Source organism: Lineus longissimus, chromosome 10 (assembly GCF_910592395.1).
Source record: "Lineus longissimus chromosome 10, tnLinLong1.2, whole genome shotgun sequence".
Taxonomy (NCBI): domain Eukaryota; kingdom Metazoa; phylum Nemertea; class Pilidiophora; order Heteronemertea; family Lineidae; genus Lineus; species Lineus longissimus.
In genome coordinates, this window is record NC_088317.1 from 2183782 (window position 1) to 2205729 (window position 21948).

Here is a 21948-nt window from a genome sequence, read left to right on the forward strand (position 1 = left end):
CACCAATCAAACCTAGGTTGTGACACATAAATTGCCCTCTACATGTATACACATCAATGGCATTTAAGCACTGTACATAAACCATGGTTTCGTGACAAGTCCTGGGCATATACTGGGTTTGCTAAAAGCGCGACATTTGGCGTTTTCAAAAGTCAACGAATTCTTGCCTACCTGGCAATGCCTCCTGATTTGCCTATAAACCCTCTTAATAGCCGTCACATGCGACGATGAAGCGATCACGGTATCTGGACCAAGGGATACGGCATGGTTGAGATTTTCGAGAGACTATTCCGACACACAAATACACCACCAAAATGCCACCCACTCGACCGAAACTCGACCCAAACTTTCCGCCATGCACTTGATAAACCTATCGTATATACCTGCGTGTAAAGAGCTGGCATGCTTGGGAAGGGACAGGATGGCTGGCGCCATACGATAAAGTAATATAGCACGCATGTTATCAGTCACGTTAACGCAGCATGCGCACGGCCGTGTACATGTAAAAAAAGTATTGATTATCAATGATTTACATTGAGCAGAAAGGGTCCCGGGAAAAAAAGGAGTTAGAACAACGGTTTTAAAAACGCTCCAAAGAAATTGTACACAGATGTAGCAGACATAACCATACATACCTCCCATTCTTGAACACTCTACACTATGCATGCTTGGATGACGAAATCGGCTGCGTTTGGAGAGTACATGTATGACGCACGGGACTAGACACAACAACCTGTGGAACACCGTCCAGTCCCTCGGTCAGCTCCCTGACAAGCTCCAGACCCACGTTGATACCATCACCGGACACGTATACAGAACATCATCGGACACGGAACCAACGCTGTCTCCTTCATCCAAGAAGTAGTCACTGATATTCTTAGTTATATTACAAGTTACTTGACCCCAACCACCGCTGAACAGACCAGTTGCTAGCTGTATGACCTGCGAAGGAGTTGGGAGACAAAAAGCATATTTTTGCCATATCAAGGGGAAAATGAGGCATAGATCATAACTCATTTTTTTAGGGATCCTTGGCATTTGTGAAGGTTTCTTCAATGATTAACAGCTTCCTCCACTCGCGGTAATAGGGAGTTTTCACAAATCCCCTGAAACGCCATCCCGAACGCTTGTATCATTGTTTGACCTCCTCAAAACGAAGGAGAACAATCGTATAGGAGTTCACGTGGACGTTTCGGGGGCTTTGCGAAAACCACACCCTACTCAACAAAGCTTAGTGATGCAAATTACATGTTGTTATGCAACCCCTTTTGATTTGGTGCAAAAGTGTGTCCCGTAATGCAGATTCTAAAGTGCCATATTGTTCCTACTTCAGACCAGACCTCCCAGAACATCGGCTCCAACAAAGTTCAAAGAATCGTCTCAGCCGGAGAGTCGTAAGTGATGCAGTTAACACTGCAATCAACTACGTCTCTGGAGACGGAAACTGAACAGTAATATTCTGTAGAAATAATCGTCGAATAAATTGCATGAAATAAAAACTATAAGATTTTGTGTTTTTGACTTTCTGACTAAGGGCGCCTACTATATATAAGGATTAATACGTCTGGCTTGTAAACCGCTCTCAAGAGAACCAAACGCTCCAAAAATGGATGAACCCGAAGGGACTAAGAAGTGTTGTTGTTGAGGTTTTTGAGGTTCTGCACAAACTCCTTATTTGAAGTACAAACTGAGAACCAAAATGGGGATAAACCAGGAACAGTAAATTGGCATTGGCATAACTACGCATCAGACAGTATGAGAAAACCGTGTTTTGATGACCTCACTAATCTAGGTCAATATCGAATCGAGAGATATCAACACATACTCCTCGCGCATGACCGTAACTGTAATTATTGATGACGTCGTTTCTTCCCTGCTTGAATTTGCCGCCATTTTGTGAATTCATCCCCAAAGGAAGTACGAAGCTCTACCACTGTGGCTACTTTCAGTCCCATTGCATTGTAAGAACATCAATGAATAATGTACAGTGATTTACAATATGGAAGTTGATACTGGCAGAGATCAAATGCTTGAAAAGTAAGTGTGCTTGGAGAATGAAATTGCTTTTTATCATCTCGCTAACTATCGCAAACACGTGCGACATTCACGCCCACTGTTGCACACTCGCAATCAAGGCCAAACCCTTCTGGTAATCTCTCAAATCTAAAGCGATAAAAATGGTTGTAAAATCTATCAAAATCCTCTGGGAAACAACACATCGGCTAATGTAACCTTATATAAAATGACCCAGCAACATTTTCAGGAATCATTTCATTGCGACTCGTTGGCAGCTAAGGTAGGTGTAGCATCGAAATCGGCGATGGAATAAAACTATACCATCTATACAATGTCATTTTCTTTATGCGAATTTTCATTCAATACCGGTACTATTTAGTTGTAATTTCCTTCAGTTTCCCTTTCAGTTTCATTCATTTCCTCTTTTCTTCCTTCCAGAACTGTCAAAATGAAAGCCGCAGCTTTAGTATGTGTCGTCCTCATGCTCGGCGTTGGAAACACCAAGGCCGATTTCTTCGATGATCTCTTCGCCCAGGTCCTGAAGCCAACTGCTGAACAGCTGGTTCAGGTCGGCCAGAATGCCCTCCTCCAACTCCTCCAACAAGGCCTCATCAGCGGACTCGGAAAGCGCGGCGTTGACTTCGACCCCGTCAAGCTCCAGGCCTTCCTCGACAAGGCCAAGGAGGTCCTCGGTGAAAAGTTCGAGCCCCTGAAGGAGACCATCCTTGAGGGATACAAGGAGCTCATCGAATTCGCCCAGAACGTCAACTCTCTCTCCTGGGTGAACAAGGGTGTGACCAAGCGCGATCTTCACAATGCCGTCGACATGATCGTTGGTGAGCAATCTCTACTTTGCACAGATTCTGTCCCTGTTTCACTTCACAGCCAAGATATCATGCGATTAAAGTAAAGGGCTGATTCACCTTCAAATTATCAAATTCGTTTCGCAAGTGGTTGGCTCTGTACGCAAAAATGCTGAAAGTTTCTCGGCAGATTTAACGGTGTTTCGCTTCAAACTGCTTGCGACACAAGACACGGAATTGTCGAACGCTAGTCTCAACGATATTTTAAGTTGATCTCCAAAAATGATGTTATTACAAACTTTCTCTATGATATCTAAGTCATCATGTCATCTAAATGACACAATGTGTTTTTTTGCAGCCAAAAACCAGGGGAAACTCCGTGATGCCTGGACCGATCTCTTGGGAAACCTCGGAAACATGGGAATCGGCCTCCTCGGACAGACTGTCGCCACTGGTCTTGGTGAACTACAAAACATTCTCAACCAGGGAGTTGGAAATCTCGGAAAGCGTGAACTTCGTGATGCATGGACCGACCTTCTCGCTAACCTCGGAAACATGGGAATCGGCCTCCTCGGACAAACCGTCCAGACCGGTCTCGGTGAACTCCAGAATCTCCTCAACCAGAATGTTGGAAAGCGTGAACTCGGTAAGTCTATTTTATTCCATTGAAATTGTTATCTCAAATTCCTTAAAGCTAAAAAGTACCACTGATTTCAGTGGTTGCGCCCACTGGATCCACAAAACTTGGAGATTTCTGAAAACGCAAGCACATTCCGATTAGAATCGTATATTGCATCCTCCCATAGCCGCTTCATAGCTAAGATGCACTCAAGTGTGAGTGTAGAAACGATGCAAGTGCGAGGAAGTTGAGGACAGTAGGTTGCAATGAACTCTCCCCCACTTATTAGGCTCAGGTAAATCGCGAAGAAACAGCTTTGCGTATTTGCTAATCTTCAATTGGTGTTGGACCAAATGGATATTGAGATGGCTGCCAAAACTTATCTACAAATAAGCGCTCACGCGGCGCATATCGCATGCAACGCTTATGTAGAGATAAGACTGATGCAATGACCCATATATCAATGTACTCGATATCATCACACACATACTTTTGTTATTTTCAACAACAGAACTCCGTGATGCTTGGACTGACCTCCTCTCCAACCTTGGAAACATGGGAATCGGCCTCCTCGGACAAACCGTCCAGACTGGTCTCGGTGAACTTCAGAACCTCCTCAACCAGGGAGTTGGAAACCTCGGAAAGCGTGAAATCGGTAAGCTCATCAGAAAATATATTCAGTCTTCTCAAGATTTTTCTCTAACGCATTATTTTAAATGCATTTGGTTTATTTTGTTCAGTGGATATTTTTAGGAATATGAGGGGCAGATACGTTGATTTGTTTGAATGTAATCACCTTGAATGCAATTTCATTATCAACTGAGCGTCACTGCGAAGTTTTGACATTTTCTCTTCCTCTCTCTCAGATCCTCGTATCGTCATCTCCGGACCCCTGATCGCCATCGGGACTGGTCTTGCCACTGGCGTCCTTACCCCACTCATCAACCAAGGAATCAGCGCCATCGGCGACGCCCTCGGTGGTCTATTTGGAAAGCGTGATCTTAGTGGTAAGAACCAATTCCCCAATTTAATCTGCATTAAAGCGTGTAACGTGCGTTCCGGAAGATCCGGTGTAGTTCTATTTAATCGTTTTGCCTATAGCAAAAAAACCTCGCCTCCTACCCCTCTCAGAAGGACTGAATTCTCGGTATCTAATCGGTAGTAAAATTACCTAATTAACGAAATGATACTAATACATTTTCAGCTATTGATGAGGCTAAGCTCCGTGACATCTGGTCCGACATCCTCAATGTTATCGGACAAGTTGCCCCAGTCGTTGTCCAAACCATCCCAACCATCATCTCCGCTATTGGCAAACGTGATCTTGGTAGGTGTATCATTACAATTTTGTTTGTTTGAAGAGTTGATTCAAAGTAGTTTATATCCTAATAGAAATGTTCGCTACATTTTCGTAACTTTGGCCATGCAATGGTTGAGAAAAAAAAGACTACTAATAATTTTTTGCATTGTAAGATCACGTCGAAGTTTTCATGTTCAAATGATTTTTTTTGTGTCACAAGCCAAACCTACAAGAATTATTTAATATCTACTTTTACCAATCATCCGATATTCAGCTCTTGATGAGGCAAAGCTCCGTGACATCTGGTCTGACATCCTCAATGTTATCGGACAAGTTGCCCCAGTCGTCGTCCAGACTCTCCCGACCATCATCTCCGCTATTGGCAAACGCGATCTTGGTAGGTGTATCATTACAAGCCTAATCTCTGGCAAGAAATACGGCCCTCCTACCCCTCTCAACTTCAGCTCTTGATGAGGCCAAGCTCCGTGACATCTGCTCTGATATCCTCAATGTTATTGGGCAAGTTGCCCCCGTCGTTTTATTCCAGACCTTCATCTCCATTAATGCCGAGCGCGATCTCGGCACGTTTTGTGTTCTAAACTATCGGACTAGATGATCTTCACTTAAGGCTATATGATTTCTCAATTTTAGCACAAGCCCGTGACGCATGGACCGATCTCCTCGCTAACCTCGGAAACATGGGAATCGGCCTCCTCGGACAAACCGTCCAGACTGGTCTCGGTGAACTCCAGAACCTCCTCAACCAGGGAGTTGGAAACCTCGGAAAGCGTGAAATCGGTAAGCTCATCAGAAAATATATTCAGTCTTCTCAAAATTCTTCTCTAACGCATTATTTTAAATGCATTTGGTTTATTTTGTTCAGTGGATATTTTTAGGAATATGAGGGGCAGATACGTTGATTTGTTTGAATGTAATCACCTTGAATGCAATTTCATTATCAACTGAGCGTCACTGCGAAGTTTTGACATTTTCTCTTCCTCTCTCTCAGATCCTCGTATCGTCATCTCCGGACCCCTGATCGCCATCGGGACTGGTCTTGCCACTGGCGTCCTTACCCCACTCATCAACCAAGGAATCAGCGCCATCGGCGACGCCCTCGGTGGTCTATTTGGAAAGCGTGATCTTAGTGGTAAGACCCTATTCCCCAAATCTGCATAAAAGCGTGTCACATGCGTTTCGGAAGATCCGGTGGAGTTCTATTTAATCGTTTTGCCTATAGCAAGAAAAACCTCCCCTCCTACCCCTCTCAGAAGGAATTCTCAGTATCTAATCGGTAGTAAAATTACCTAATTAACGAAATGATACTAATACATTTTCAGCTATTGATGAGGCCAAGCTCCGTGACATCTGGTCCGACATCCTCAATGTTATCGGACAAGTTGCCCCAGTCGTTGTCCAAACCATCCCAACTATCATCTCCGCTATTGGCAAACGTGATCTTGGTAGGTGTATCATTACAATTTTGTTTGTTTGAAGAGTTTATTCAAAGTAGTTCATATCATAACAGAAATGTTCGCTACAATTTCGTAACTTTGGCCATGCAATGGTTGAGAAAAAAAGACTACTATTAATTTTTTGTATTGTAAGATCACGTCGAAGTTTTCATGTTCAAATGATTTTTTTGTGTCACAAGCCAAACCTACAAGAACAATCTAATATCTACTTTTACCACTCATCCGATATTCAGGTATTGATGAGGCCAAGCTCCGTGGCATATGGTCTGACATCCTCAATGTTATCGGACAAGTTGCCCCAGTCGTCGTCCAGACTCTCCCGACCATCATCTCCGCTATTGGCAAACGCGATCTTGGTAGGTGTATCATTACAAGCCTAATCTCTGGCAAGAAATACGGCCCTCCTACCCCTCTCCACTTCAGCTCTTGATGAGGCCAAGCTCCGTGACATCTGCTCTGATATCCTCAATGTTATTGGGCAAGTTGCCCCCGTCGTTTTATTCCAGACCTTCATCTCCATTAATGCCGAGCGCGATCTCGGTACGTTTTGTGTTCTAAACTATCGGATAAGCTCGATGAATGATTTTAAAGAGCTGCATCAGAACCAAGTCGTTCTCGGTTTATTCAGATGATCTTCACTTCAGGCTATATGATTTCTCAATTTTAGCACAAGCCCGTGACGCATGGACCGATCTCCTCGCTAACCTCGGAAACATGGGAATCGGCCTCCTCGGACAAACCGTCCAGACTGGTCTCGGTGAACTCCAGAACCTCCTCAACCAAAGTGTCGGAAAGCGTGACCTAACCAACACCATCTCTACTGCTCTTCAGCCACATATTGATAATGCCGTCGCTGTAAGTTTATTCTTTTCTGTGCTGAACTTACTGTAGAGATTGCAATAAGTCCGTGACCGCCACGCGAAATCAGAAGAGGCCTCCAGAGGCTGCTCGTATATGTGTGACCGGTAGCACTACCAGCAACAATGCATATCTTAGACCCTCGATTTCTATCTTTTTGTCGCGATGCATTTTTATTAATACAGCCTGTGCATGCATTGTTGTTTCAGATTGCCGGTCAGGTTGGAAACACCATCCAGGGCCACGTGAACAACCTGTGGAACACCGTCCAGTCCCTCGGTCAGCTCCCAGACAAGCTTCAGACCCACGTTGATACCATCACCGGACACGTACAGAACATCATCGGACACGGAACCAACGCCGTCTCCTCCATCCAAGATGTTGTCACTGATATTCTCAGTAAGTCGCAATTTGAATTTCTATCACGTTGGCTGTCTATATTCTCTCATTAACTTAAGCTATCTGGCCATCTTGCCTCCTTTTTATCGTCTAATTTGCTTGGCATTTCAGACCAGACCTTCCAGAACATCGGGTCCAACGTCCAAGGAATCGTCTCAACCGGAGGTGACGCCGTCAACACTGCCATCAACCACGTCTCTGGAGGCGGAAACTAAGATGCCCTTTTCGTTTTTTCTGTATTTTCGTTTAATTAAAAAGATAGATTAAAACATTTTGGCTCGACCCAGTTTCTTCTATTACATGAACATGTGCATACATCGGCAGACGAAAGTAAAAGAGGACATTTAGGTACTTATCCCCTTTTATTGATTAGAAATATAACTAAATTGATTATTCTTTTGTGCTACATGTAGATGACTGATGAAAATTCGGAATATCCGTGAGAACTCCTAATTGGGATGTTGCTACGTTTCAGGATAGTGCCAGTCGTAGTTTGATCAGTAGGACTTCCTTAACATATAGCAATGAGAACAAGAGCAAATCCGTCATTCCAATTCGTTTATTACATCTTCATAAATAAGAGCTTTAATTACAAGTTTGAAGTGTTAAAAGGAGCTGCAGTATGTTAAGAACAAGATCTTTTCTATTCTGCTGATAATAAAAATGGTACAGAACTGTTGAATGAAAGAACTGGAAATCTACCTATGATTTCATGTGAAAGGTGTATGTATAATACAAAACGACTCGGATAAAATATGTTACGCTATAGTGTAACTAGCATTCGTGACATAGAAAGTGTGAAAAATGCTTAAAATTGATCTAGAAAACTTGTAGAAGTTGCAGTGTGTCTCAACAAAGCGAAGTCACGAACGAATAGCTTGACCTGCAAGCAACTACTTAGGTTGGATTCCGGCTTCTTCCTACTTCGCTGATGCTGCACGTAGCACGACTTGTGTACTTTTTTCCAAGAATTGAATGTTCGAAATGTTACGTTCCTTGATTCGTCGAAGCGTCGGTACCTCATGAATACACGAGATCAAGACGCTTGCGATACAAAACATCGAAAAGATCAAATACAGTATGAATCGCATGGAATAGTTCATGGGATAATTGTGAACAGAATTCTGCCTTGTTATTAATGTGTTTACAGCGTGTGTAGTTGTTCCAACAACGCACTCTTTCTCAGGATACCATTACTTAGAATCTGCGCGACTGCGGCTAAACTGCAATGCAGTTTTTATTTGTGTTTGGGGGACGAAAGTGGTATTAAAATGGCGAAACGACGAAATCTACACTGAGGACCGAATTGATTGAATACGTCAATGTACTTCATGTAGTTGGTCTAGTCTATTCTTGTTCCTCCGGGATCGTAGTTGACCCATTCTCCTTTATTTCACTATTTTTTCCCTTTAATTTGCCAGCCATCCGCATCGCCTGGAAGGCCCTGATTACCTTGATTGGCCGAAGCAGCTTCTGTCGAATGTGTTCCACCTTTTCTATAACCACGTGGTTATCAGGGTCAATGTCCATAGACTTCGGATTGTCAATCTCTTTCGCTTTTAGGAAGCCTCGCTTTATAGCCTCCCCCACGTACATCTTCTCACCCGTCACATTGTCATTATAGGCGCCACTGGCCCTGTCAATCAAACCAATCAGAGTCGCTTGCTTGAACGAAATACGGCGCTTTAACCGCCTGTCAACTACGGCATTGATGATGTACGACTTTGATGTCTCTTGCGGTTCTTCGTCCTCCTCGTCACCACTTTCTGCGTCTACGTCAGCGAAAACCAACTTCCGATTGACTGCTTCTGAGATGAGCATTTCATTCCCTGATTTCGGATTTTTGTAAATGGAGCAGGTCTCGTCTAAAATGTGCTGCGCGAGGGCTTCGTCTTTCTGTAACATTTTACCGGTGACTGGGTGAACCACACAGCTTACGTGGTACTTCTTCGACTTCGTTGGGTGCTTATGTCTGATCGTGACTAACCCAAGGGAATGGGCCCGATCCTCCTTTTTCGTAGCAGTCTGGAAAGTCACAACGATCCTCCCATCATTCATAGCCTCGGGGATCGGACAGCGCTCTCCTGTCGAGATGTCAACATACTCGCCATTACCCTGGTCAAGGATGCCGTACTGGCATGCATCCTTCATCGAGATTACTTCACCATTTCTCGGGTCGATGACACCTTCTATGAAGAACCGCCTGCGTTCCTCACCACTCTGATTTGTGATCTGTTCCGACTCCGCTGTCTCCGACTGTTCACCAAAGGAGAAGTCTGAGTATTCGACACTACCGGCGCTGCTGGGGGTCATGGGCGACTCGGGAATGTAGGTCACTTCTTCCACGCGTTGGATTTCTTTGGTAATGTACGTCACTTCCCAGAACCTGAAATTAGAAAACACAAACAAACTAAAGGAATGACATCATCAAGAACCCAAAATTTGATGAATAAAAATGAGAAAATTTAACGAAACTGTCGGTTGTTCCAGCAGCAAGCAGCTTGGTCAATGAATTTCTAACGACAATGCGATATCCGCTCTCAAAATGCCACTTCGTTATCGCTATCAAAATCTGAATCTCTATTATCGCCACAAATTCTCATTCTCTCACCGTCTTATTCTGGTTCCCTCGTCCGATTTGGGCCCGACATTCATGCGCAGGACCTGCAGCCCTCCCTGTGGATCGTATTCGAGGTTATTATTAGTCTTCTTCAGGTCGTCGACCATTGACTGAAAGAAATACATGTGTTAGGTCCTTGAATGGCATTTCGTCGATGATTTCACGAAGTAACCAATCAGCACATTTTTCATTTTGAGAAAACTCCACTCAAAGATTCCGGAAAGTTTAAATGACTCTGTGCATTACATATGTACGAGTATACGAAATGCATGAATAGAGGGTAAAACTGCAGGCTGGTCACTTTGTTGCGAAAGGCTTAACCAATACCCTTTTAACTTTCTTTGGTTCTCCTTCGAATGAAAAGAATTAGACAATGGCCTTAACAGAGACTGGTTTGTTCATACCAACAGCTTATGGTCATATAATCAACTATTAGCATTGAGCTCTTCTGTGTGTATGTGCCACTTACTAATCCCTTCCTTGATCTTGGGACAATGGCATTGCGTTATAATGCCTCTCAACTCGCAGTTAAAATAGTTCAGCCTTGCCCAATACGTGGTCTATTCTCTTTAAACAAAGCCCACTCGTACCCAGGCCTAAATTCCCATTGTTCTTCTGTCTTATCAAAGGGCCACCATGGCGAATCTTGGTAACATCGACCCCCACGAAACGGCTTCCAGGCCTACATCGGCAAGGGTATATGAACTCAATGGGACGATCCGAAGGGGAAAGAGCGCATACTTTTGCACCACACTTACCTTGTACTGTTCCATGATGTTGGAGAGGACCGAAAATTCATCGCGCATCTCCTGACTTGCAGTTCTGTCAGCTGAAAGAAGGACATATGCTTTGCTTGCAATTGACTTAAATAGGTCATTGGCCGCTTGGTACGGGCGCACAGATTACCAAATTTGATACTGCTCAACGTCCTCAGGTGAAGCAAGAAGCATGTTTTGCTTTTAGGCTCATTGACATCTTCAAGATGGAGGGATGGTGACTGTAAAGTTCACATTGCCCATCAATTTACCTGTTCCATCACCAGACCCCATGGAAGCACGGACCATCAGACTTCTGATAGCGCCAAGCAGTTCCTCTTGGCCATCAACATTAGTCAGGTGACTGTTTGCAACGCCCTCTAACGTGCTTAGTGTACCCTGTAGAGATTCCTTCAAACCGTTGTCAGAACTCTGGAGAATTTCGCGCTGGAATGAAAGAATGTGAGCCCAGGTAAGCCCAAACTTCGCCGCCGAGAATTGGTGAATCAGATAATTTGTTAGTGCCATTTCATGATGGTTCCCGCTTAGTCACAGTGCAACTATACATGTACACCATCGATGTGCTCACTGCCCATAGGAAACTGCCAGTGCCCCAAACTTGGCGCCCCTGTCTGGTAACAACTTTAAAAGGATCGTCACATCACTTAACAGAGTCGACCATCTCTTACCTTTTCCTCCTTAACATTTGTAAGATGTGTGGTCAAGAAGCTGACGAGACTTTCGGTGGCGATCTTTGTGGTCCGAAAGAGGGCGTCATTCAACTTGGTGTGAAGTCTGTAAACGAGAGACATTGCTGTTTATTTAACAATGTATCAAAAGACTGCAAATTAAATTTTCGTAGTGAACTACGATATTTCTTTTTTTGATTTTTCTTTTCGCTAATCGAGGATATTCGCGAAATCCCCAAAACTATTTGACGGTTCGCAGTACCATCTCCGAATGAAGCCGAACGTATCGCCAAATATCACTTCGGGGGTAGAGCAGGGAGATGAGAAGTGATTTTTTCACTTCCCAGGATTCAAGGTATTTTTCAAGGTATGTTTGATGACAGCTGATCTGTCTTCGCTGTGAAACTCCTCTGATATGATCGAAACTAATCTTGGAATCACGAGACGTGTTTACTATACTCACTCTTGTACTTCCTCTTCCGCTCTGTCATCTGGTCCAGGAAGAACTAATAATATAGATGGCGCTGTGTAAATTTTACCAGTATCCTCCCGCTTTACCTTCCATATAACTCTGTCGGAATTATCTATGAGTTGAAGCTCCTCGCCACGCTTCAACATCAACTGAAACAAAGATCAGGGGAAGACGCTCACTAGCCGTGTTGGACCAGGCAACAGAACGAATAAAAAATTACAGCAAATGCCTTTATTTTTGTACGGAAAGATCTGCTATAAGATGTACATGGGTTTTCAGTAAAAGCATTTACTATAGTTTTTACTCATGTCACCCATCGGAAGGGAAATCAGACACGTTGGCTAGCCGTGATGTTTGATACAAGATATGGCCTTTCGCATTGATAACCGATGACATTAACTTACTTACATCTTTATTTTTGATACTATATATGGGTACTACTCTTTCTGGTTTCTCCACAGCAGCAAGTCTTTTCCTCAGACAAGGTGTCTCTAAGGCTTCTTGGTATAGACTCTGCACCTTGTCTACAGTCTCTTGGTGAACCGTGGTTATACCCTGTGAAATAGGAGAAAATCATTACCTTGGCAAACAATCTTAACCTTAGTACAAGACACTGTCAGACTCGGACCGGTAACCAGTCGCACTAGTGCCCCTGGCGTTTTGAAACTCGCTTAAGATAAAAAATGTCCATCGATCAAACTGTTCTCCTCAGCTTATATATACCTTCCGAAACCGGCATATCTGAGGCGTATCCTTGGCTAATGCGGACTTTGCACATTGAAAACCTACCTCGATTATACCATTCCACTCCTCCAGCTCCTCAATCGTGGCCGCTACTCGCGCGTGAAGTGCCTTCTTTTGAATCTCGTGTAGCTTATTTAAGATATCTTTGTCCGCCTCTCGGCTGTCGTCGATTAACTACAAGGAAATCATGTGAAATGCGTCAGCGGCATAGCAAAAGCTGGCTGCCAAGATGACAATTAGACTTTCTTCGCTAGACAATTAAAAGGTATCTATGGTGGTCGTCATGCAATGATTGCTTTCAGTCAACACCTTTGGTGGTATGCATTTCCCTACTTCTTTCTCAGAGGTAAGCCATGATGCAATTAAAGTCCTCATTACCACTAATGTCGGAACCATGGTTGAACAGAATGGCGTTCGTATCATTGTCTAATTTCGAGGCGAGCTAGGCCTTGCATATTTCTCATTAACCCTACTGGTCAAGGTGCCAGCTGGTGCCGTGGCAATTGATTGATTATTGAAAACAAACTCGTCCTCATATATTTCTGCATTGCCAGCAGCTTTGATTGTGATAGCTACATCATACCTTTCTCCATCTGCTGGTGCACTGATAATGTAACTCCAAGCAGTTGATGAGACGGGATGCCCACGGGTGCTTCGCGTCGAGATGCAGAGTACTGTCCTATTAATTAGAAACATTGGGTTAACAGGAGCGAAATACAGTGGGGAAACATCGAGGTTGCTGCTTCCTTATCCAGCACTACTCACTGGTCCATTGTGTGACTATAATACCTCAGACGTTTTATAGATAGTAGTGCGAGATCATCACCGACTCGATGTCGGTCAAGAAGTGTTTTGTTTTAATGTTGCCCCGATTTTCTTCTCGTACATCTACAATCTGCCAAGATACGGATGTAGCAATCGGAAATCTATCATTTTCCATGTGAAAATACCATTTTGAAAATATTGCTTACATTTGATGATGAATCACCAAAGGCAAATTTACTTGCACGTTCTTCACTTGCCAACAGTTAGACCAATATCTTTCATAGAGTGCATTCGAATAATTTCTAACATGTTGTCTTTACTAAAAAAACATTGATCGTGATGACGAAAAACAAACAACTTGTAATGTACATAGATGTGATGCTGTACGGTTACAAAACGAGTCAGGCAAGTCTCTGACAGTTTCCACATAGACCATATCGGAAAAGTACGAGTGAAGTGGTTCTTAAGTATGCTAGAGCTTAGCAATTTTGATATAAGCGTCTAGTATTACTGTCCTAGAACTGGGTGAAGTGTATAGCTGCATCTGCCAGGATTCCGAAGCTCTACGGTTGAATACCAAACCTGCTGATACTGACATCTGAGAATTAGATACGAGACACCAGTGTAGGAGTTTTAGGAGCATTTTGTTTGCAAAACAGCCTTAAAATGGTCCTTTTGATCCGATATATATGCATCTCTGAGCAACCAGACAGAAGAAAGGCTTCCTTTTATCGGCCACTGAGATCGTTGCAGCAAGGAAAAAAGTACTTGACTTTTCACGACGTTTTACCAATCAATTTCAAGATACCAGTAAGACTATGCAAAAAACTTACATTATATTTGAGGAGATTCTCATTTTCGATTTCATCCCCGTACACAACACCTCTGATAAGCTCATCACACATGTGCTGGAAGATGACAAAAAAGGAAATGAGTAGTAATGACCGTGACGCCAGTAAAGAAAGAAGTTGTCATTCTGCTTAGAGGAAGATACAGGCAGGAGCCAGGTTGGCCTGATTTAGTTTCGATAAATCACCGATATATGTCTCTACTGTCTCACTGTACATCGCAGTAGATTAGTACCGATGTACTACGAGACAGTAGAGATCGAGATGCACGCCGCCTGTAGGCTCAGGAATATGTTTATCAGGCTTTATTCTAAATCAGTCCAGGCGTACTTCTATAACTAGGCATATTGTTCATTAATGGTTAAGTCTCCTACTTAAATTCACCTTTTTTCAACGCTCGGCATAACTGTTATTTCAAAAATTCAAATCAATGGTCAATACAGACACAAGTACCCCATCAACATAGTTGTCACATACATACTCGACCTTGGTATGGTCATATTTATTCTCACTGGTATGTTTGAACTTGCTATTTATAAAGTCGTTCAATAACAGTTCAAGATATCACGCATTTCTTTTGCAAAGTCATTCAATAAGAGGTCTAGATATTAGATTTTTTTTTTCGGCTAGAGAATATCAAGGAGTTGTGCATGATTGAAACGGTTTGGCATGATTAGATAGCGAAACCAGAACTTTTCGTTTGGTCGAATAGGTTAAAATCATCGAGTAGTTGTACAATATGGAAAAAGACTAGTAAATGCTTTTAATCAAAATTACACTAGCATTACACGAAGTCTTCCCGTAAAAAACTGAAGTAAAGGCATTTACTAATACTCAGAGCACCATACGTATTATTACACGTACATATTGATAGAATTAAGATGTATATGCTTGATAGAATGAAGATGTATACGGTATGCATGTACGTGTATCTTCATTGATGAACAGCATACATTCGGTTAATGTTGTTGCGGTTGTCGTTTCTTTCCATGCTTACCGTGCAGAACTCGAGAAGCTGTGCCTCCGTCTTAATCTCCTCTTTATGCGCCATGTCGATGCTCCAAATTATGTAGATCAAGACAAAATGGACACCTGAAAACAAAAAGTATTAAAATAGTTTTAGGACCACTTAAGAACAATGTGCCATGTGCTCCGAATGCCTGCAAACGCATTGCCAAAGAGAGCACTCACATGGACACCACAGGGGAGACGGAATAGAGGCAGACCAAGAGAGACCTGGCGGCGTTCCATGGCAAAGGAACTTCAAGAGAAGGGCCTAACGTGGGAGGCAGCCAGACAGCGAGCAGCCAACAGACTTGAGTGGAGGACCCTGGGGAACGCCCCATGTGCCACCTAGGGCACGAAGGGTCCTAAGTAAGTAAGTAAGTAAGAACACTGTTCTCGTGTAAAATGGAACTGTTCCTCTCGCCGTGGTTTGGCAGAACACATTGACATCACCAGGACTGTGGCAAGGCAGGGGTATTTCCCCAGGCTTCACTGAAAAATGTGTTTTTCACGTAGATATTTTTTTGAATGAAATACACGTACATGTACACGTACTTGTAAAGTGGGAGGCAAAAGCAATGTCGACAGAACAATATTGAAATGTATTGATCAATAGGTTAACAGGTACTTCAAAACCAGCTGTCGACACTGTCTGGAGTTAAAAGTTAACCTATCAATCTCAATGCATTAAGTAGGTCTGTGTGTAACAAGAGATCTGCATGTAAAGCTTGCAGTATTACACACGAAAAACAGCAACGCGTGAGTTAGGTTCAACAGATGTGAAACACCCTGTAAATTGCATCATTTTCCATACAGTCGTTTGCAGAGAAACCTTGCGATGTCTGACACTTGATGGGTCTTGCCTTAACCACTATTTGGGGATTTATTTCCTGCCCGAGCGGTATAACTTAAAAAAACTATTTAGATCAACGACATGAAAGTAATGCTCATACATCATTATATACTTGTGTAAACGAAATAATTGCATTGTCAAGCTTAATGGCCTTGTTTTTCTGACCGTAATTTACTAATATGACAAGTGGTGGTTAATTATCTAATAACCATATTATACAAAATACTTGATAAATAGCACCTGCAATTATAAAAAAGCGTCCTCCACTGATTAATATCATAGAATTCCTTCAAAGTATGCCAATTTCAAGTGTGGGAGTCTGATCTCTGGAAAACAAACACTGACTCCGACCCTTGAAATTGGTATTCACTTCGTTTTAAAAGTGTTCTAGTTGCATTAGGATTTCAAGTCCTAGCCAAAATGGCGGTGCCTATGGTCGACCCATTATCTCCGACATCACGCGGACTGTTGACGCAAACATGTACCTTCTGAGAGTCTGACCTTCCATTCGTCCTCGTCACCAACTAAGCAAGACACAGAAATCAGAATAGCTAATCCGGCTATTAAGAAGTTCAGGGTATATAAACAGGAGAAGTATCCTTGCTCTGGTCTCTGCCATTCCTGCAGATGGTGAAGTGTCTTCACCATAAAGGCCACCAAAAAAATAAATAAATCGGCGAAGAACACAATCCGAAAATGGGCAGGGTAGCCGATATGTTTTCTATATATCAACTATCATGATCAAACACTAATAGGTGATATGTACACACAATATCAAGTATTAAAAGCTGGTGTCATTTCATTTGTGCATGTGTCTGCATACACTAGTATGTCACGTGGCAAACAGATGGAATGATTTTCCTCACAATTAAAATGGGCCAAATAAGTAGTAGTCGAACCAATCGAACAATCGGGTAACGTGGATAGTTGTTCTTGATAAAACATGATCCGTCAGCGGTCCTTGGTTGTCTTTTGTCCATTCGCAAATGTTATCTCAGAAGGTTTTGGGCTCTGGGGCGCGAACTACTAATGGTTTTGATATAAAAACAACCAATACGGTGATACTTCGGGATTTGGTATCGAGATTGGAGGTATTGGTTGTCTCCCGAAGCACTACTGCTTCTTCAACTTGACCCGAGCGCTGTTTGGTGCGTCAACCAGTACCGACATTGAGGTATCAATTTCCATTATAATTTCAAGTCTGAGAAAAATAAACATATTCATTCTGTCCGTATTCAGTTGATAAAGGCTCCAAGTTAGAGTTTATTTGCCGGCAAAATCTCAGTAAGTGAGCGTTGTTTACCCTTCCTCTAGATCGATTTCGTCTGCACACGTGCTATGTTTACTCTCTTCTGTCAGTCCATTTCAGCACCGTAGCTTTTTGTGTAAGACGTGTATGATGAGAGTAAAATATAATGTAATTGGACAAAAATCAAATAGTTATAATAGGTTATAGCATGTTTACCTGCCCGGAGGGTAAACTATTGGTGTTTGCTGATATTTCGAGAGTAAACTCAAATAAATAGAGCAAGACGAAAGTTGGCCTTCTAGAATCATCTCGAATCAAATCCATTGTTGTTCGATGTGATATGTTTACATAGATTTTCCTTGCATTTTGCTGCGCACGCTTTGCCATTTTAAAGAGCGTATCTTTTTCATTGTACATCAGTTTAACTACCATGGAAATGTGCCAATTCAAAATGAGAAGGTTTTTCAGTGTTTGGTTTATGAGAATCGGCTTCTCCAAATGATAACCTCAACTTCAGCACCCTTTGTTCATTTTACGATTGACAGAACAGGGTCAAACCATTGAATATAGTCTTATTAACATCATTAGCTTTGTGAATATGTACTATTATCGCCTGAGAAAGCATCTTTAGTCCTTGACGGCCAATGACGAGGCTTTAATTAATGTATACTTTTAACCTCAATTCCAGGCTTTAACCTACTCGACAGCTGGAGAGGTCTATACATTGCAGTACCATGTGTGTTTCAGGGTCGCACTTGTCGCCCCGAACATGGCATTGAAAACTTTCATTTGATGGTTTAATAATTACTATGTCAATGTTTTAATGACGATATCAACTGAATATCATTAAGTTTGTACTCGACGAGGGAGTCTGGAGCAATGACCGACATTGGGCAAAGGCTTTTATCAGTTGTTTGCAACGCATTTCAGATGTACTCACTAAAGAACATAATCTACACGGTGACGTAGTCAAAACTTCGAAATATGGAAACCTAAATCTCCTCTATCTCAGTATTATTTCCAGCGCGACTCATGTCCGTGTTCCGAAAAAGTTTACTCAAAAAAGGACTATTATCCTTAGTCAGAGGACTCTACATAAATATAATTTATTTTAGACTCATTTCAGATCCCCTGTGATGGGACTTGGCCGAGTTTTCAGTAAGTATGTATGTCAATGGACAATAGTATGGCACTTGATTTCTTCAATCATCCTATCACCCAATTGTTGTAATTAGTCAGCACACGCCTGGTTCAGAATGTTAACGCTGCATCAGTAAATAGCCGCATGATTTGTTTTTTGGGTTTAAAACAACTGTTGGAGTAATAGGCCTACCACAGTAGGACTTTTTTGTAAATGGCTAGTCAGGTCGTTGTGGAGAAATCAGGTCAGACTCTGAGGTAATTTCTGGAGGATGCAGGATGGCCAAGTTGCTCAACGAGTTCAGTCACTCGCCTTCCATAGAAAGCCAAGGACGCCACACCTGGCGTTCTTTAAAGAGGTCCTCCAATGTATATTGTTGCTCTGCATTACATTGTAAACGATACTCTGTATAAAAGGGTACTGGAATATTTTTCATATTTTTCATATCGATTGAGTGCAGGGTGTGAAATGATATAGTTGCGACACCAAAACGTCTGCAGCGAAAACGTAGCGCAATGTAAAGTAAGCAGAAGGCGATACTTCCTCCAGTATCAAGAAGATCTCGAATTTGCTCCAAGAGAGAGAAGAACCTTTAACAGAATGATACATGGTCCAGTCGATTGTATTGGGAGTTGCGCGGAAGAACGCTGAAATCTGAACGCTGAAGGCTGAACGCTGAAGGCAAGAGTATGGGATAGGCGACTCGCCAGCCAATGCGCTGGAGCTGGGAATGATCTCCAGCGGAACCTGACATTGAATTTGAACGGAGAAGCCACAGCAACAGCAAGGATCATTATCCCGCGATAAAGTGACAAAGTAGTTTAAGGGTTGACCATAGGTACCACCATTTTGGTTAGAACTCGAAATCCTGAAGCAACTAGAACACCTTCAACATTAAGTGAATGCCCATTTAAAACCTCGGAGGCTGTTTTCTGGGAGACATACACTCCCACCCTTGAAATTGGCATCCACTTCGTCGTGAAAGAATTTTATTGGCTTTCGGATTTTAAGTTCTAGCCAAAACGGTGGTGCCTACGGTCAACCCTTTAAGTTAAAGGAACTTACCGAAAGTGTATCCCCGATTTACTCCATGAGTATGATTCTAGTGAACTACATCGTCATGACAGCCATGCTTGCAACTGATTCATAGCTTTATCATCCTACTGATATATAATATCAGCCAAGTTCATAAGTGCCAATTAATGGAGACCGGCAGTGTGATCACGTCCAGTGTTGCTCTGGTACAAACGGCAGCCAACGTCCGCAGTACTTCAGAACTTCTAGCGGGACGAGAAGCTTGCCTGGGTCTCGCATTGCCAAACCGCGCGAGAGATACGCATTGTACATATTGTTGTTTTATGTAAATATCAAGTCGGCCGGGGAAGTATTGATCAATAATGTTCAGAGGAGCATTCGTTCCTTGCTAATGGAAACTTGGAAAGGAGTCAGGACTATGCATAACATGTCGAAAAGTTGAGGCCTTGTGCGTCGTCGAGAATTGCGCTGTTAAGATTCGAATAACATTATCAAGCAGTTAATCCATCATTGAACTATCATGAAAATATTGATGGGATATTTGTGACGCTCGAAGTCCACACTTTTTCTTTGGGTTCATTGGACCGAGAAAATATCGATGAAGGACAACCGGTATGTGACCCGGAACAACCTAGCTTCATTGTGAAGGGTAATATCGTCATTTGTAACGTGCCACGTTATTCGAATTTTATGTGGTTCAATATTTATTTTCATTTTAATGAACATTTAAGGAAGAATTAAACAGTTACTTTAAAATATTCAAGCCGTGACTTTTCTGTGGGTTGGATGTACTAATGGCGACTTTCGCCTAGTGTTCGCATCGTTTGGGGCTCTGTAGCGTAAACTACTGGTCGGATTTCGTTGATGTTTGGTTTATTCACAACTGTACATTAGTAGTCACTGACCACTTAAGACAGATGTTTAAATATTACTAGGATGATACGCTTAAGTATACCCTACCTTGGACAAAGGCTTGTGTTGGAATGTTGCGTCCCTTGAATAATCCGATGTAAAATGCCAGCTGAGTGATACTTCCAATGAATAGCTGATGAACGAAGTAAACGGTGTGAGCGTACTAGGAGAGAACTTGAGAAGCAACTGCAACAGCTCCGACGAGGAAAATTTTATGCCACCCTCTTTAGAAATAAAGGTTTTTCAGCTTTTGAAAAAGCTTTTCGACCAACACGAATATGCCTCCCGTAGAGGTTTTATGGTTAAGTGAAAAACTCCAAATAATGGTTTGTCAGAAGTTCAAAAACCTTCTTATTTCTAAGACTGCGGGTAGAATGCTTCTCCCAGGGGTTACATGTTGATGTGACCTAAATATCTCCAAACAAAAACCATTCAAAACAGTGCACAAACACCTACAAGTCAAAAAAGTCACAATTCTACGGGTCTTAAGATTCGAATTTCAGGGTTCTGGGGTCCTGTGTTCAGAAGGGTGTGTCTGACGAACGAAAATAAAATGATGAAGATTGGATATTGAGATCCTACCTTATCAATACGAGTATCCGGTAACTGATTTGGTATCCTCTGGGTTTAAGTTCTTGTCCAATCTACCTCCATGTTACGAATAAATCAGTTCAGGAAGCTCGTGCTCAAATTCCAAGACATTGAGGTGTGTTATGTGGTGTGGTAGTGATCTGACGACCATAAATCAAACTTTGAGATATGGCATAGAGGTGTTTCCTTGTGATGATATATTTCGATCCAGACAATGTCTTCCACCAAGATCTACGCTGTTGTAACTCTCATTTGTACTAGCCACAATCCGACACACCACGTGTGTGAGTGGTGGAGCTTAGTTTAAAGTGAATTTCGCACGAGCATGAATGCGCTTCTTTTTCCCGCGCCGCGGTCGGTATCAAAGCCATTGGTGCATTGAGTCATAACAATGAAATAACGCCAGTTTCTGAATGAAACCCAATTGTCCCGATTCCCTGACTGATCTGCGCTGGAGTTTTGAATAGAAGATGAGAAGATGGGCGAAAATGCTGATCATGCGAAATTCGCTTTAATTCACTAAAATCCATGGCCTACTTACCCATCCTTGACGATTATGATATTCATAAACAAAATTGAAAAGACGAGCGTACTTATGGTCAAAAGAGCGGCAAGAATGTGCGTGAACGGTAGCGGTTCTGTGAGTCACCAAACTTTTAAGCTAGTCATGATTTCTGATTTACCGGTGAGGTCGTAACACAGTAGATTTTCAAAGAATGGATGCTTCAGATACGTAGTGCGTGGTAATACTAAAATATCTCTAGTACACTACACTGTCATGGTCTCTATCGAACCATAT

At 42.4% G+C, this 21948-nt stretch overlaps 2 protein-coding genes across 5 annotated transcripts; one reads left to right on the top strand and one right to left on the bottom strand.

Moving 5' to 3' along the window:
* The first annotated feature begins 1999 nt into the window (after positions 1-1999).
* On the top strand, positions 2000-7917 carry LOC135495028 (uncharacterized). The gene is made up of 13 exons (XM_064783417.1): positions 2000-2037; positions 2455-2852; positions 3178-3465; positions 3950-4093; positions 4305-4445; positions 4643-4765; positions 5390-5536; positions 5748-5888; positions 6079-6201; positions 6447-6569; positions 6881-7068; positions 7281-7470; positions 7582-7917. Exons 1-13 carry the CDS (start codon positions 2000-2002, stop codon positions 7683-7685), a joined length of 2148 nt encoding a protein of 715 aa, XP_064639487.1. The 3' UTR covers positions 7686-7917.
* Positions 7918-8011: 94 nt separating this feature from the next.
* Positions 8012-21506, bottom strand: LOC135494697 (uncharacterized). 4 transcript variants are annotated; one of them, XM_064782910.1, is made up of 12 exons: positions 21141-21506; positions 15361-15455; positions 14349-14423; positions 13334-13429; positions 12796-12924; positions 12415-12561; positions 11998-12155; positions 11535-11640; positions 11118-11292; positions 10849-10919; positions 10082-10200; positions 8012-9856 (listed from the first exon to the last, which is right to left on the bottom strand). In XM_064782910.1, exons 2-12 carry the CDS (start codon positions 15412-15414, stop codon positions 8818-8820), a joined length of 2169 nt encoding a protein of 722 aa, XP_064638980.1. In that variant the 5' UTR covers positions 15415-15455; positions 21141-21506; the 3' UTR covers positions 8012-8817. The 4 variants fall into 4 exon arrangements, with proteins under 4 accessions (XP_064638980.1, XP_064638982.1, XP_064638981.1 ...); XM_064782912.1 differs by lacking the exon at positions 21141-21506 and adding an exon at positions 20607-20742; XM_064782911.1 differs by lacking the exon at positions 21141-21506 and adding an exon at positions 19677-20021.
* Between the last annotated feature and the right edge of the window lie 442 nt (positions 21507-21948).

What these genes read in the sequence shown, in the direction of transcription:
- LOC135495028 (XM_064783417.1), top strand. Translation starts at nt 2,000, where the DNA reads ATGGAAGTTGATACTGGCAGAGATCAAATGCTTGAAAA. An exon ending in TGTTGGAAAGCGTGAACTCG is followed by an intron (nt 3,466 to 3,949) that starts GTAAGTCTATTT and finishes TTTCAACAACAG; the next exon opens with AACTCCGTGATGCTTGGACT. An exon ending in TATTGGCAAACGCGATCTTG is followed by an intron (nt 6,570 to 6,880) that starts GTAGGTGTATCA and finishes TCTCAATTTTAG; the next exon opens with CACAAGCCCGTGACGCATGG.
- LOC135494697 (XM_064782909.1), bottom strand. Translation starts at nt 16,869, where the DNA reads ATGGTGAAGACACTTCACCATCTGCAGGAATGGCAGAGACCAGAGCAA. An exon ending in GCACCAGCAGATGGAGAAAG is followed by an intron (nt 12,925 to 13,333) that starts GTATGATGTAGC and finishes ATTTCCTTGTAG; the next exon opens with TTAATCGACGACAGCCGAGA. An exon ending in GCGGAAGAGGAAGTACAAGA is followed by an intron (nt 11,641 to 11,997) that starts GTGAGTATAGTA and finishes TCTCGTTTACAG; the next exon opens with ACTTCACACCAAGTTGAATG.